The 16,923-nt window shown below is 34.8% G+C and overlaps 1 protein-coding gene across 8 annotated transcripts in view; it reads left to right on the forward strand.

Moving 5' to 3' along the window:
- The first annotated feature begins 257 nt into the window (after positions 1-257).
- Positions 258-16,923, forward strand: part of LOC104351730 (sodium channel protein type 2 subunit alpha) — a 54,998-nt gene continuing 38,332 nt past the window's right edge. For 4 of the 8 annotated variants that reach the window (XM_086465910.1, XM_086465912.1, XM_086465914.1 and 1 more), the window contains exons 1-10: positions 258-524; positions 3,378-3,496; positions 5,993-6,082; positions 7,824-7,952; positions 8,630-8,721; positions 9,622-9,894; positions 13,451-13,514; positions 14,081-14,222; positions 15,039-15,245; positions 16,057-16,347. In XM_086465910.1, coding sequence (XP_086322036.1) covers positions 258-524; positions 3,378-3,496; positions 5,993-6,082; positions 7,824-7,952; positions 8,630-8,721; positions 9,622-9,894; positions 13,451-13,514; positions 14,081-14,222; positions 15,039-15,245; positions 16,057-16,347 — 1,674 coding nt within the window. Of the gene's footprint in view, positions 525-3,377; positions 3,505-5,991; positions 6,083-7,823; positions 7,953-8,441; positions 8,534-8,629; positions 8,722-9,621; positions 9,895-13,450; positions 13,515-14,080; positions 14,223-15,038; positions 15,246-16,056; positions 16,348-16,923 lie in introns of all 8 variants that reach the window. The other 4 variants (XM_086465911.1, XM_086465913.1, XM_086465916.1 and 1 more) reach the window with 2 other exon arrangements.

The raw sequence follows: 16,923 nt of genomic DNA on the forward strand, positions 1-16,923 counted from the left end.
TCAAGACAACTCTAAGAGACCAGCTGCAAAGGAAAATGGTTTGTCTTGAAATAAAAACAAATTAAAAAATCCATTTCACAGCAGCCTCCTCTTGCCTGATAATGACTGAATTTAACAAGATGTCCCACAGAAAATTCTGTGAAGGTATATTGTTTGTAGCTATTTGTGTTGCTCTAAATATTTCTGTGTTTTTTTGTATTTTTAGCACTTTTTTATGAGAGAGGCTAAACAGTAATTAAGAGGTGCAGGATGAAAAGATGGCACAATCAGTGCTGGTACCACCAGGACCTGACAGCTTCCGCTATTTCACAAGAGAATCACTTGCAGCTATTGAGCAGCGTGTCAATGAAGAAAAAGCTAAAAAATCCAAACAAGAACGCAAAGATGATGATGATGAAGATGGCCCAAAGCCAAATAGCGACTTGGAGGCAGGAAAGACGCTGCCATTTATTTACGGCGACATACCTCCAGGAATGGTGTCTGAGCCCTTGGAAGACCTGGACCCATATTATATCAATAAAAAAGTGAGTGTGTTGTATATTGCTATCAGGCTTTAAGAAGATTAAAATCTTCTTAAAATACCGCAGATATAGTATTTCCAGTATTTTGGACCTGGTCTTTACATATAATACATTCCCCCAGCAGCTGATTTCATTGGCAGAAATCTCCATTGTAAGAACAGAAGTTACTAATGAAAGTTTTAGGGCCTGGTTTGTCAGTAGAGATGCCTTTAGTTTTATTTTAATATACCTGGCATTTTAATTTAAAATTTGTAACTTTCAGTGTTTTACACACAGGAGAATTGAAGAAGTAGCACAGGGGTTATCTTTAGAATTATTATTGTACTAATTGCTGTGTTATAGATGTGAAAGGAGCAGGTCTTCACTGTGAAACTGATCTCAAAGGTAGCTAGACACCTTCTCGCTGGCTTTCTTCACTGTCACTTGGAAAGCCTACATTGCATTCTCCTGTTGCTAGGAAGGATAGAGAAGTACGTAAAGGTAATTCCTCAGGATATGCTGAAGTCCTCCTTTTCTATTTTGTGCTCTATAGAGGCATCATGTATCCGACTTTGGGTGAAAATTTTTCATATCCAGATTTATATTGTTCTATGATTGTTACCAAAGAGGAGGTGTTTAAACGAGGGATGTAAATAAAGAGATGGTAGGCATTCCTTTTGGAGTGCTGACAGAATGTTATGTAATTTTAAAAATATTTTATAGAGATGTTCATTTTTTAAAAAATAAACCCACATAATTTCTTTTTATTTAAAGTAACAACAGCAACTGTTGTGGCCAAGCACAAAAGTGCTGACCTTTAGACTTTTGACCAGATGGCCTTGGGTTTGCTCCAGAATTCCAGTCCCTCAGATATTGGCATCATATGTGTTGCACCGTCATTATTCTACCAGTAAAGAAGAAATTACTGATTTTTTTTTTTATTGTTCTGTCTTCACAATTTTTTTCCTGTGCTTTTTTTTTTTCTTTCCTGTGGAAATTAGCTAGTGAATAAAAACAAGTGAATTAAAAAAAAAAGCAAACATGAGCACAAAAAAACTTTTCCAAAGAAAAAGGAAGAAAACCCCCAAGAATTTTTAGGAGTCAAACTTGAACTAAGTAAAAAAGATACAAATGAAGATACTTCCTGCAGGAATTAAGGGCATGCCTCATTACTAATATGGTGAAACAATAACAATATAGGCATACCATGATAAACTAAACAGACAGAACAGCTTTAAAAAAAATCAGCTATACCTTAAATGTTCGCTGCAGAATTTCTAAAACTCAATTCATGCTATGGAGAATAGTGAGTTAAATTTGAAAACATGGTTTTCAATTAAATACTGTGTTCTGCTCCCTTTACTCAAGTGATTTACGCTGTTGAAGTCTGGAAGTAAGGCAAATGGAATTTGGGTCAAAGTCTTTGATCCTTTTCCTTCCTTCTTTTCCAGTTCTGCAATAGTAAAAATATAAATTCAGTGCTGGAAATCCTAAAGTTAGCACTCATATTATCATGCTTTGTAAACTAGAAAAGTAATTCTGTAATTAAGTGTGGACGTGTAGTAAAATCCTGCTGTATTGCTTGTTCTTGATTGAGACATGCATAGCAGTTATCTTGATCTTTTCCAAAAGCGTAGTCATTTCTAGTAGGAGATCTAAGACTCAAAACTATACATTCATTGCAATGATAATTTCTCCTATTATTTTTCTTGGTGTTCTTTGCATATCTTTGAACATCCTTGTTTAGGTCAGGCTCTATTTTAATTTCTTAGTATGTCTTGATGAGTCAGCATCACCTATGCTTCATAAGAGGTTTTGTCAGAGTAAAGGGAACAGAAAACATGAAAAACTCTGATTTGAGGGCATATTTTCTTGAACTTCAGGAAGACTAGTAATTGAGTTGAAAAGCAATGGTAGCAGACTACATTACAGACCAATCCTTTCTCCTCTACAATAAAGGAACGAAGTGTGGCTTGAGAATCAATGGGTATCTGGGAATGCAAATATATTCAGTTTGGAAATACTGAAATTTATGATTTCAGGCAGGGGAGGCATTGTATTTTCAGGATTTCTGCTGCTGTATTTGGCACACCTGCTCAGAAAGTAGAGCATAGCCTTTACAAATGCTGCCCTCTGATTCCAGCTGAGGCAGATCGTGGCTACTGGCTATGCTCCAGGTTTGCATGGCTTATGTTCCCTTTGGGCTTTTTCGGGCTGCCACAATGCTAGCTAGATCCAGTTACCTTCAATGAGCATGAACTTTCACCTGTGTGCAGAAAGAAGAGATGACAGAAATAGACAGGAATTTCCCCAAATGCAGGGAAATTGAAAAGAGAAGCGATACATTATTTTCTTGGAGTATAGCAAAAACTATTCAGTACATTAGTGTTATGTTAAAAAACTGGTTACTGAACATTCAATTACCATATTTTCACGAAGACCACTCTTGAAATTTAGATCACTTTGTGGTACTATTGTCTTAGTACTTTGATGTGATAATTAACGCTGGTTATTTCGTTCAGGGAATGTTGAAATTTTAATGGCTCTTTACAAAAAGTATACCAGTTCTTCAAATATTATGTACATTTACACCTTATATACCTTTTTTTCCTAGCTAGCAATATCAGGGTTACTTATGATTTCTAAATAAACTTATTCAAATGTTTTAATGCAATTACATTTATAGTAATTTGGCTGGGCTCTAATATGTGTGAACTGGACAAGGGGACTGTGATTCTGGGGGAGGGGTAAATGGAAGAAGAGTTTGACCAAATATGATTAATGATGAAATGAAAGTGATTCTGGGTTTGAACTTGTAATTGTTTGTAACTTGGTGTCTTTTAAATGCTATTTTTCATTCTGTGTTTCTTTTTCCAGACCTTTATAGTATTGAATAAAGGGAAGGCAATATTCCGATTCAGTGCCACTTCTGCCCTGTACATGTTAACTCCTTTCAATCCTCTTAGAAAAATAGCTATTAAGATTTTGGTACATTCATATCCTTTTCAAGTGGTTAGTTTAAAACCGTAGTGAATAAGATGTTATTTAGTATTTAAATCATTCTCTGACACGTCCCAGGATCAATATGATCTATAGTGCTCTGTCCCTCTTCTCTATACTATTTCTGTCTTCTGTTCTTTTTCTTATTCCCTTTTTACATTTGTGTTCATTGCTAGATCTTAATATAGTAATATCAGAAGCCAGACAACCAGTCGTGCTTTACAATTTCTTCCTGTGTCTTTTTTCATCTCCCACCTTTTTTTCCCCCTTCACTCTTATTTTTCTTGTAATCATCACATCTTTTTTCGTCTTTTCCCCTCCTCCACATTTTTCATAAACTGCAGATATATTGCTCAAAATACTTTCAGTTATTCACTGACACTTTGTGTTAAAAATCAAATCTTTGATCCCAGGTTTGCGCTTGCATGAATATTTAGTGAAAATATGGTTTCATTATTCCTTTTCATTTTCCAATTCAGATCACAATTGCAAAAGGATAGGTTGATAAAACAGCTTAGGTTTCTTGTTTTATTATACATTTTCAGTCCTGTATGTATCTTACCTGTCAATTTTATTTCTTGATCATTATTGCATTATGCACTCGTAATCCTGTAGATATTTTATTTTTATTCTTCAAGTAGGTTGTGAGATTTCCACATTGCAGCTAGAGATGTGCAAAGCTAAATTATCATAATGACTTATCTATTATTTTGTCTTTTTCGGTGTTTTGATAGCTGACTGTAGTAGGCATCCTACTAGTCTGATCCCAAATGCTGGTATGAACAGTAAGGGCATTGACTTCAGCAAGTCTGCTTACTTAAGGAACAAATAAAAATGTTTGTACAGTTACATTTTACGAGTCTGATATAAGCACACTGAAAGTAGTTTTGTGTGTAGTATTACATACAGGGATCCTAAGATCATGCAGAATAAATCTTGAAAGGATTTTTTTCAATCTTGGTATAATGGAAGTCTGATAGTTACAATGGTTGTTGTGTTGGATGTTGTTATCAATGGCTAGCCTAGAAATGACTTCATGATCAGCTATGACACTACATAGGCTGTTTTGTGTGCACTTGCTACAGGTGTCACTACAAATAATTATTTGTCAGTTATACGACACTCCTTAGCATGTTATAGAGTGTTATTCAATTACATGGAATAATGGAAGATCATGGGACTGAGACGGTGATGAAGAGCTAGAGTCACCAAAGTCAGACTGTTAAGAAATGTTGTTTAAAGTTATGGGAAGGTATATTCTAGTTATTTCTCCACTGGTGAAAGAATAGTGAGGATTTGCAACTCTGAAAGGATATTTCATCAAAAAGGATTTTGAAAGCCTATGTAAAATACAGGCTTGTGAAATGCTTTTACAACATGTTATTTTTATGTGTTTTTTTTTTTTTTAAATACATTTCTTTCTCTTCTGCTTTGTTCATATATGAATTACATAGTGAGAAGCTAGATTCTGAGTAAAGGATTTGAAATATATTTACTGAGCAGAAAACCTGAAGAACTGTTGAATGTAGTTCCACAGTTGTTCGAAGGCAAAGGTGTTTACTGTCATCTCAGAAGGCAGAGATGTTTACTGTCACTTGAAGTTTTTTTTTTCTCTTAATGTACATGCAAAGAAAACTTCGCGAGGGGAACCTCACAATACTTCCCACCCCATTATTCTCGGGTTTCTATTTGGGAGCACCATGTGAACCTGCATTTTAGTTACAGAAGCTAAAACCTCTTCTCAAAATCGAGCTTTGTCCTCTTTCTAGTTTTAGGTGATGGTGCCATCATGTGGACATTTTGTGCATCTTCTGTGTTGTTTTCATTTTGGTTGTATTTTCGTTTTTAAGAAGAATGTCATCAGTCCTGAGAGTGAAAGGCTGTAGATCCAGAGCAGTTCTGTTAAAAACCAATGAAATTATTTATGAGTTGGACCTGTTCTGGAATTCTATTTAGATTTCTTTTTGGAAGAGTATCACGTGCCTCCTCTCCACCAACATTTATATTACAAAAGCCATATATAAAGCAAACAGTAATAAAATACTTTCTTCCTAAAATTTCCCTATGCTCCTTCCTACTTAAAGTAGTAGGAGTGAATATGTATTTTTCACTTTTTTGCATGCATGAAGGAGATCAGATTTGTCTAGGTCATCCAAAACAAATGCTTCTTGTGCTATTCCTCTAAATTAGAAGCTGCTACTTCAAACTTTCACATTTTAATTCAAAAGAAAACATCATCTAAGTTCTTCTTAAAATTAAGAGTTGGGTGTTCACATCTTTCAGATTTTCTAATTTTTAATATGTGATTGTTTTCTTTTAGCTATAAAGTAGTGACTGTGGAAGCTTTAACATATTCAGGGCTATTCCCTGAGTGTTAACAGAGCAGTAGAGGGATAAATAGCTCCTGATAGTGGAAATCTGCCAAAGCAGCATGTTATTTGATACTCTTTTAATGAGATTTTCTGGCTTACATTCCTTAACTCTTAACCTACATTATTCAGCATGCTTATCATGTGCACTATTTTGACCAACTGTGTATTTATGACCATGAGTAACCCTCCAGACTGGACAAAGAATGTAGAGTAAGTTAAATGGATTTTCTTTGAATAATATTCAGTAATCTGAAATAAACTGCTGTAAATTATTTTATATTAGGATGGTATCCACTGGCAGCAGCTACCTTGTTGGCATATCCTTTCAACAGCTATTCTGATGCTAGTTTTTTCTATATGATACTAAATACATATATTTTACAACACTTGCCTCATTACACGTTGTTCAATGTCCATCCTCTGTTTCCAGTACTAGATGAGGAATGTAAGAAGAGAAGCTAGTCTTTTGACCATGCAAAAAAGTGGATTATAAATATTTTCCACTGCATTCTATGTTATGTCTGTGCAAGAATGCGGGGAAATACACTCTTCCATCTCTGTTGCAATAACCGTTACAGATAAAGGGACCATCTAATGGACGGCAGCGTTCACCGTAGTGCAGCTTTCCTTTATCAAAGACACTCTAACAATGAAAAGCTTGTATGAAAAATAAGCTATTTAAAAAGTGTTTAAATGATTGGCTAATCTTCCCATAGGAAGAGAAGAGGTCCAAACTGATGTCAACTACTTGCTGCCGATATACAATTGGTGCATGTTTTGTATTCTTTTTGTTCCAAGGCCATAGTGTGAAACACTGCTCTTCATGGTGCTTCATTTTTGCAGTAGCATTTTATGCTTCTGCTTCTTCATTCCTAACTGCTTTGGATGATACATATCTGTTTAATCTTCAGTAATCACGAGTGAAATCACAGGGCTGTTAAAGTCAGTGGAGGCATTCTCATTTTGAGTTCAATATGAACATACATGTATTCAGGATGTCTAGCATACAATAAATATTTATGAATAAAGATAGCTGGCTTGAATATTTCTCCATGTCATTCTACTGTGCCATTTAGATATACAGCAGAAGTTCTTCTTATCTCTTGAGTAAAGTTGTGCAAGAAAGAAATTTTTTAGTAATTGAACTGAAAAAAATCATATTGGAAAATTGGTATCAGGTTGGCTTAAATCTGAAAACCAGTTCAAGCCTTTTAAGCAGTTTAGTTTGAATTCTTTTCCATTAAAGATATAAATGAAACTAAATTTCAAGATGACATCATTTGGAGATAGAAAATTGAAATGACTCAGAATGGCAGAATTAAATATTTTAACTTTTTACATTTCAACCACATTTTCTAGTCAAAATGAGTAGCTGAATTTTATTGGAATTTGTAAATATTTGTGGTTGTTCTTGCACAGGATTTTGCAACTGAAAACACTCATTTCATCCCAGTACTATGCCTGTCTTGCTGAAGGTGAAGTACTGGATACACCTACTTTTTGACAAAGTCAATGAGGACTGATGAAGGTTGGCACATTGCCAGCTCGTGGTACTAAGTGACATTTCAGCATAAAAATAACATTGAAGAAATAAATTTTTAGTCTGGAAGCAACTTCTGCAATCCTAACATAATCTATCTTTGTGTTTTGTTATAATATGGATTCAGATTGGACATAAACATGCACCAGTGAAGTAACTGTGAAATTTGCAACTGTCTCATTGGTATAGATTATACAATTTGGACTTAAGCTATGGGTTGTCATTTAGTCTTTAATCATAATTTGATTCCTCCTTCCTTATGGTATAAATTCTGCAGATGTTTGAAGTTGGTTGTAGCTTCCATTAAATTCTTATGCCACTTAAAGAGGAGAAAATGAGAATAAAGCAACTAGAGAGCATAATGGATAATGATAACGTGTTTCTATAAACTGTGTTGCGTATTTTCCTCAGATACACATTCACTGGAATTTATACCTTTGAATCACTTATTAAAATTCTTGCAAGGGGCTTCTGCTTAGAAGATTTTACATTTCTTCGAGACCCATGGAATTGGCTAGATTTCACTGTCATTACATTTGCGTAAGTCTTCTACTTTTTTTTTTAACAAAAATTCTTTCTGATAGCATGAAGTTAGTGACTAAAAATTGCCTCATATTTTGTCAGCCAGAACATTTGGAGCCTGGACTTCCTGCTGTTTCAATATGTTTCTTCTACCTCTTTTACACATTTTAGTATTTCTAACTAAGCATGTGCTGCAGAGGCCAGCATGGTGTGCCAGCCCGTTAGGATTGTGAATGCCATCAGCCTAAACTGTTCATATCCTCTCTCCTTTCTGCGTACCAGCATTAAAGGAATCCTTTTGACTTCCTGCTATAAGCTGACCAAATTATGTTTCAAACATCAAGTCAATGTGGTTTATTTTGATAAGACTTACTTTAATTTTGTGATCAGAAGCATATTTATAACACAGGCAAAACACAGTGAACGGTGAAGAGGTCTTGATGAAAGACCCAAACAAATAGGATAAAATCTGCCTCAATTCTGAGTAACTGTGATTTAATCCTACAGGTATGTAACAGAATTTGTAAACCTAGGCAATGTTTCAGCTCTTCGAACTTTCAGAGTATTGAGAGCTTTGAAAACTATTTCTGTAATTCCAGGTAAGAAGTAGTTGGTGTAAGGTGTTAGGCCCCTCGTATCTCCAACTGTTATTTGTGTGCTGTCATTGTGTTTGTGTGTGAACTCCCCTATTACAGATATGTGACAGAGTTTGTGGACCTGGGCAATGTCTCAGCGTTGAGAACATTCAGAGTTCTCCGAGCTTTGAAAACAATATCAGTCATTCCAGGTGAGAGCTAGGTTAAACACTGAGGCTGACTTTTGTTCTACAAAGGCTGCACTCACGTTTTTAAAGCATAAGCCTTGTTTGCCACACATTGTTAACAAAATAAAAAAGCAGGAATCAAAACATGTAATTTTATTTAAATCGATTCTTGCTTTTCTTATACTAGTTGTATTTTCTTTTCAAAAAAATCAGCCTTTGAGTTTAACAAATTCTTGCATGAGATATTTGCAGTAAACAGCCTATGTGATTTGCATCTTATGACATCAAGCTTTCCTTTACATGTTTTAAATATAAGTTAACCTCAAGCTTTCATACTGATGCAAATTTTGTCATTTATTGCAGGCACTTGATATAGCAACTTAATTCAGTTTTAAGTCATGTATAAAAAAAATAAACTCTAAAGGATAGCATGGGCCATGCATGGGATATTGTTTTAAAGATGTCTTTCTTCTCCAAACCATCACCCCTCTTATATTTTAAGAAGATTATTATGATGTCATTCAAATATGCACTTATAATGTCTTTATAATGGGTTTGCTAATGCAGAATCTTAAAAAGGTTCATACAAGAAAGGTTTGGGCAAGAAGCATCAGCAAAAGCAAACAATGCTTTTCTATGTAGGGTTAAGATATAGCATGAATAATAAAATCACTTGTTTTGGCATAAACAATGTGTTTGGTATTATCTATTTTTTATTTCTCTACACTATAAAATAAGCATAAACTTATGGCTTTTCATTCATCTTCACAAGTAATAAGGCTTTTCATGAAAATTACTGTATCACAAAATTAGACTCAGTTGTGATTTTGCATGAAATCTTTATCTTGTCAGGAAAAATCACATGATATTTTTGTGTGTTTAGTATCTGTTTAACATCATAATAAAAATCTTTTCTCTTTGCAGGCTTGAAGACTATCGTGGGAGCCCTAATTCAGTCTGTGAAGAAGCTCTCTGATGTTATGATCCTGACTGTGTTTTGTCTGAGTGTATTTGCACTAATAGGGCTGCAGCTGTTCATGGGCAACTTGAGGAATAAATGTCTGCAGTGGCCTCCAGACAATTCGACTTTTGAAACAACTGTTATTTCCTACTTTAATAGCTCTATAGGTGAAAATGGTACATTTATTAATGCAACAATGACAACATTTAACTGGGATGAGTACATCGAAGACAGAAGTAAGAGTTAATTATATCATCTACTGCATTGATTTTCTGGATTTTTTTTAACAGATACAAAAGCATGATTTTTTTTTAAACAGATACAAAAGCATCAGTATCTTTCCATTGCATTTAAATGGTGTAATCTGGCCAAAAGACATAGAAGCATTCGTTTTGTGTAGTAAATAAAAGAACAGTCATAATATAGTTTAACGTTCTCATAATAGTGTACTGGGTACCAAAATACCTTTTTACCTTTTACTGAATATGACTTGTTAGACTAAATCCTCATTGCAGCACAAAGCAGAAATTTCCATGCTAGCTTCAAGCCTCCTGAAATAGTGTCACAGTCTTACTATGGGATCTGAAATTGTATAGCTACGTTAGTGCAAGATAATGCGCAATATCATAAATCCACATTTGAACGTCGGTTAACTCATGAATGCTGCCATAACATGTAAATGCAGCTGCGTTGTTTCTTCTGGAACTTGGTGAGTGTCTCTGTACCACACTCCCTTGCACAGCACAGACCTGCCTTCATGAAAGTACTGGTGATTTATCCCATGCTTCCTATTCTACCAAAATAAGAACGACATTCCATATTTGGAATGTATCTTTTAATTTGTTTCTTATCTGTGGAAAATCAAGAAATTAGCATTTTGATCTGCTTTGTACCTCATAATACAGTATTTTCACTGGTTTAGATAGTTAATGTCACTACTGTGTTAACAAAAATTGTTTTAAAATTCAGATAGAATAACTCTGGACATATCTATAGTAGATTGCTACTCTGTCTTTCATACGGGTAAATAACTTCAGTCTCTCCTATTTATTTTAGTGTATTTAGGGTTTTAACTTTGTAATTAGGCATAATTTAATTTTATTATAAAGTTTGTATAAATGCTGTGACTGATGCCTCTGTCACTGAAAGTTAGGAAACCTCAGTTTAACAGCTAAATGCTTTTGAATCCAAGTCTCATTGCCTTATAATCTTTTAATATACTTATCGTCTCGGCATGCTTGTAGTATCATAGAAATGTCATCTTGGAGATTTTGTATGATAACTTTTTCTTAAAAACATCTGAAGAACAGATTCCATTCCATTGCCCTTAGTTGCTTCTGGTACTACATCACACAAATAGAAAGCTTTTTCTAAATATCTGATCTAAATTTTCCTAATTTCAGATTGAATATATTACTGCTTCTGCTGTGGATTTAGGAATAAGATAATCATAGACTACTTTGTATTAGTCTGTATGATATTTTAAAACTGTTATCTTCTTTACTTCTAGTCTTTTCTGAACCAAGCAATCCTATTTTCTGTTTTGCATTTTCTATACCTATTTTCACTTTTTTTTTTCTTTTTTTGAACTCTTTCCAGTTAGTCTGGGATTTGGGGTTTTCAATTTTATTTGTTTGGTTTTATTATGATTTTGGGTTTTTTGAGGGTTTTGGGGGCTTTTTTTGTTTGTTTGTTTGGTTGGTTGTTATTTTTTTAATGACATGCTCAAATCTGGTACTTACTCCTCTAATAAAGGTACAAATTAGAAGTAATTACCTCATTTGCCCTATATGTAACATTCCTATTAACACATCTCAAAATTACATCATTTTTATATCAGCACCATACTGTTGATTCACAGTCAACTTGCAGTTCATGACAGTCACTGCATCTTTTTTGTACAGCGGTGGCTGTCTACTTTGCATTTACATATTTGATTTTGCCTTGTCAACTGCTGCATTTTCCACTTGTCTCTGTTGAAATAAATCAAATTGCTTTTGGACCAGCTTGTCAGTTTGTAAAGGTCATTCTAAATTTCAATCGTCTTCTCTCCTAGCTTGATGTCTTCAGAATACTTGATGCATTTTTTCTATTCTTTCATGTCTTGTGTTGGTAATGAAACTTGTTACAAAAAACATGTATAGCACAGATCCCTGCAGGATCTTCAGAAAGATGCCCTTATGAATTGACATTGGGCCACTGGCAGCTACTCTCTGAGAATCTTTTTTCAAGTATTTTGTGATGATTCCAGCCAGAAAATATCTCATTTATTTGCTTATGAAATTGTCACATGGGACTTGTACCCATGACTTGTCCTGTTATTAAGTTGGCAGGAGACAGGAACAGTTTTATGTATGACATACTTTTTTATAAACTCATATTGACTGTTTTTTTTACTTTATCACTATCATCTTTGTATTAAAAAATTTATGATTTAAATGTCTTTCAAAATAGTGGGCTGAGAGTTGAGCAGACTGGGTGGTTTAACTGGATCCTCTGCTTACCAGAGGAGGAGCTGTGCCACACAAGAATGTGAATTAGGCCCACAGACAACTTTGAAAATCCAGCTTGGAACCTACCTGCATCTTTAAACTTTTTAACCTTTTAAAATAGTTGTTAGATCTCTCACAGGGCATGACTATGTGAGCATCGGACTGTCTGAAAATCCACTGTTTTCTTATCTGATATCTGAGAATAGATTGCAGATGCATAAGTTATGCACATAATATATCTCTCTCTCTAAAATAAGCAGATTTTATGCTGTCTCTATCATATACCAGTGGTGACAGAGTAGAAGCAATCACTAGGAACTGGTTGCATTTCCCTGCTTGTCTCTTTAGCATTAGCCCTCAGTTAGTTCACGCCAGCTAAGCTCGTCCCTGCCAGCTGGCAGTGAATCTCAAGGAACCATCTGCTTCCTGGGAACAGCCAGAACATACCTAATTTTGGCAACTTTAGTTTAATATGCCACCTGACCCAAAAATCTCCGCTAGAGATTCCCATTTTACCGTAAAATCCCAGTCTAGGAATTGATGGCAAATTGGTTTTCTCTTTTTGCCTCAAAGCAGAACAGAGAAAAGAAAAGGATGTGCTGGGGGCTTTGAAGACTTCCATCTCTTTCAATTATATTTTACCTCATTTTAATAGCCAGCATATTAACAAAATACATACAGATGATACTTCAAGTACATTCCTCTGCTACAGAATTTTGTGTAGTAATTTTTTGTAGAATACAATAACAGCTTGGTTTCTCCCTCAGCTGCTCAAGTCAAGATCCAGTTAGCAATTTCTTGTGCGTGTAGTGTTATGTTTTCATGCTGCAAAAATTTTAGTACTTTTTCAAGTAATATTTGGATAAAGTAGTATGTAATGAATAATTATAAATGAATAACACTAAATGATATATATCAAAATGGATGAACAAAGGCAGGGAATCGCCCTCATCCTTTGTCTCGTTTTCGTGCTGTTTGTTCACTCATTTGCTGACATACACAATTCAATATTCCACGCATTGTATCTTACTCATTTGAGTAGATTACTGAGAATTAGCTGTACAACTACCTTTCTATTTTCTAAAGAAAGGCCAACTTCAAGAGTCTAGAGGAAGTAATTTTCAGTCAAAATAGAATTTTCCATGTTTTTTTCATTCCTAATCATTATATATTTCAGTTAAACTGTTTGTTAGCTCTGCGTATTTCTTTAGAGTGTAAAAGTCTATATCATTGCTCGATTTCCATTAGGAATAAATGATGTCTTTCTCATCACCTTTTTAATTTATTTTTTTAAAAACAGATCATTTCTACTTCTTGGAAGGACAAAATGATGCTCTGCTGTGTGGCAATAGCTCAGATGCAGGGTAAGAAAACTCATAATCTTTCATTATGCATCAAGAAAAAATAATTAGCTACTTAGAATAGCTCAGGTGGTCAACTCTAGTATCAACTATACTATAGAGCTGGAAATTACCGATGTTTTGCAATTGAAGCTATACCTAATTATAACCATCTATGTGATTTGAGTTTACACAGGCACTTTCGTCAGCATCTTAGACTAATTTTGTAAAGGTAACTACATGAATGTTATGTGCATAAGTGTTGCTGCCAGCCTGCTGACAACTGTTTATCATCACCCATACTAATTGACATTCTTCTCTTGTCCTGGTGGAGGTGTGTTGATATGGCAAATTGTGGGGAAGGGTAGATTAGTATCAGTTATATTATTAAAGCATTGAAATATTATTAGGAAATGGAATTAAAAGTTGAAAACAAATAAGATATATATTTTTATCTTAGTGTGTAGAATAACATTTTACTTGTTCATAATTTCATTAGCAACTGGTACTCCTGAATGATTTTGTGATTTACTATAGCATATCGTAATTTAGAGTAGTTGTTAAAAATAGCATTTCCTCTTCTTTTGTAGTCAATGTCCAGAAGGATATATATGTGTGAAAGCTGGTAGAAACCCCAACTATGGCTACACAAGTTTTGATACATTCAGTTGGGCATTCTTGTCACTGTTTCGATTGATGACTCAGGACTTTTGGGAGAATCTTTACCAGCTGGTGAGGACTTATTAAAATAAACAGCACCATCACCAATACCATTACTACATAGTCTTGCATAGTTATTTTCATTCACGTGTCCCTAAGGCCTTTGGGACAGAAATCATCTTTTATTTCATATATGTAAGCTGTCTAAAACAATAGGGCCCTTGTTCATGATTTAGGTTCCCATGCGCTACTCAAATACGTAATGAGAAATAGCTGCTGTTTTATGAAGGTGGTTAAGCATTATTGTTTCTTTTCACAAATGAGTAAAGTTGTTGTTAAAGCTTCTTACCCAAACATGCATTAAATAGATGCTAGTTAAACTGGTTTGCAGTCTAGTACAAATATGTTGTCTTTGAAAAGGTTATTTCTTGTCCCTGAACTACACATATGCTTAACCTGAAGGACAAGGGTGTGGTGCAGTGTGACATTTTATATACTGCACTGTCTTTGTGGCATTGTAGTTTGGGACTGATGAGACAAAAAGGTAAGATGCTGGTTAGTGGCCCCACTACTGTTAGATTTAAAGGCTATAAAATAGACGTATAGTGGGGGCAGCAACTGCTACTACAGATTCTTATTGGTAGAAGTTCTGAATTATTCAAACTTCAGAATCTTATTTACCGTGACCATAGTAAACACAAAACTTGGATTTTTTTCACATGTACACAGGATATAATACTATTTGTATATGGAAAAAGTAATTAAATAATCTTGTGCTAACACAAAGCAATCTTATAATGTATTTCTAGATTATAACACAGATGCTACCATATTATGCAACAGTATTTAAAAGTCTACTAAAAATGTGTATTATCTCTTTTTCTCCAGACACTGCGTGCTGCTGGGAAAACATATATGATATTTTTTGTTTTGGTCATTTTCCTGGGTTCTTTCTACCTGATTAACTTGATCCTGGCTGTGGTTGCCATGGCCTATGAAGAACAGAATCAAGCAACCATGGAAGAAGCAGAACAGAAAGAAGCAGAATTTCAGCAAATGCTTGAACAACTGAAAAAGCAACAGGAAGAAGCTCAGGTATCCCTGTAAAGTAAAATTCCTTCTTCCATTCATGACTATGATCGGATGCTTTATGTCCACATATTAGAAAACTTTTACTCCCCTACTCCTAACGATATATTACCTTCAGTCTTATAAATTCCTTTGTTGTGCAAACAATCTTGAATGTTTTCCATTGCACTGTTTCTGCTGGCTTGAGTAAACCTGTTAATTTGTGACACAAGTGATAACCAATAAGCCAAACTACTGGATTTTCAAATTGGAAATGGAAATTAACTTTTTTACTGAGCACTTGAACAAGTTGCCCAGAGTACTTGTGGAATCACCATCCTTGGAGATAATCAAAAGCCGTCTGGACACAGTCCTGGGCAACCTGCTTTAAGTGACCCTGTCTGTGCTGGGGAGCAGGATATGATGACCTCCAGAGGTTCCTTTCCAACCTCAACCATTCTGTGATTCTGTGAAATGGAGATGGAGATGTGGGGGGAAAAAAACCAAACAGGAATTCTGCTTACTTAAGTAACAGAAGCAAAACTATTGTAGTTGCAACATATTGTTCCAATGTAAAACAGATGCTCATTAACTTGGTTCTCTGACAGCAGATTTTCCTTGGACTGCTCTAACTCCTGGTTTATGGAGCAGTGGCAAATTATGGTTCCTGTAGTATTTCACAAATCATACTTCTTATGATATGCTGGGTTCAGTGAAGTGGGATCATTGCTTGTATTTCAAAATCATTATTTTTTGTAGGAATGGCAATAAATTTAACATAATGAGTGGCGTGTGTTTGTATAAATGTTGTAAATTTCATATGTGCTTGTACGTATAGGCGGCAGCAGCAGCTGCAGCAGCTGACTCAAGAGATTATAGTGGAGTAGGTGGAATAGGTGGATTCTCTGAAACTTCTTCTGAGGCATCAAAACTAAGCTCAAAGAGTGCTAAAGAGAGGAGGAATAGAAGAAAGAAAAAAAAGCAAAAAGAACAATCTGAAGGCGAGGAGAAGGCTGGAGAAGAATTTCACAAATCCGAATCAGAGGACAGCATCAAAAAGAAAGGTTTCCGATTTTCCATTGAGGGGAATAGACTGACATATGAAAAGAGATTCTCTTCCCCACACCAGGTACCATAGTATTATTACCTCTTAAAGACCTTTGCTGTCTACTCATCATATAAACCAAAGCCTGTAAAGTAGTTTGGTCAATTCTTGCAAAAGATACCACAGATTCTTTAATATCTTAAATCAGTATATGACCAAGTTAATACTTGCAGCCGAAGGTGAAACTGTAAGAATTTGAGAGATTTTGTTTATATTCTGAATTTATGTGTGAAAAATCAAAATAACGTGTATTAATTGAAATTAGTTGTATTCCAAGTTTCATAATGAAAATGGACCTATCTCCCCATCAAGATGGATGTATTCAGCATGATCAGTGGCTTCAAAATTTGGTGCACACATACAAAGGAATTTCATATTTTAAATGAGAAAAGTACTAAAATTTGGGATGCAAAAAACCCAGTAGAAATTGCATAAATGTTCATGTGAAATTTGACAAATTAATTGATGTGAGGTCATTAATTGTGCTATCTTAAAGAAGGTGGAAATATGTGTGGCAATGTGTCCTTGCATGTGTTCTCTGACATTGAAACACCAGTGACTCAGAGAGCCATCTGCATCTTCCATCCAGACATTTATTTC

This window comes from Leptosomus discolor, chromosome 5 (genome assembly GCF_034619465.1).
Source record: "Leptosomus discolor isolate bLepDis1 chromosome 5, bLepDis1.hap2, whole genome shotgun sequence".
Lineage (NCBI taxonomy): Eukaryota > Metazoa > Chordata > Aves > Leptosomiformes > Leptosomidae > Leptosomus > Leptosomus discolor.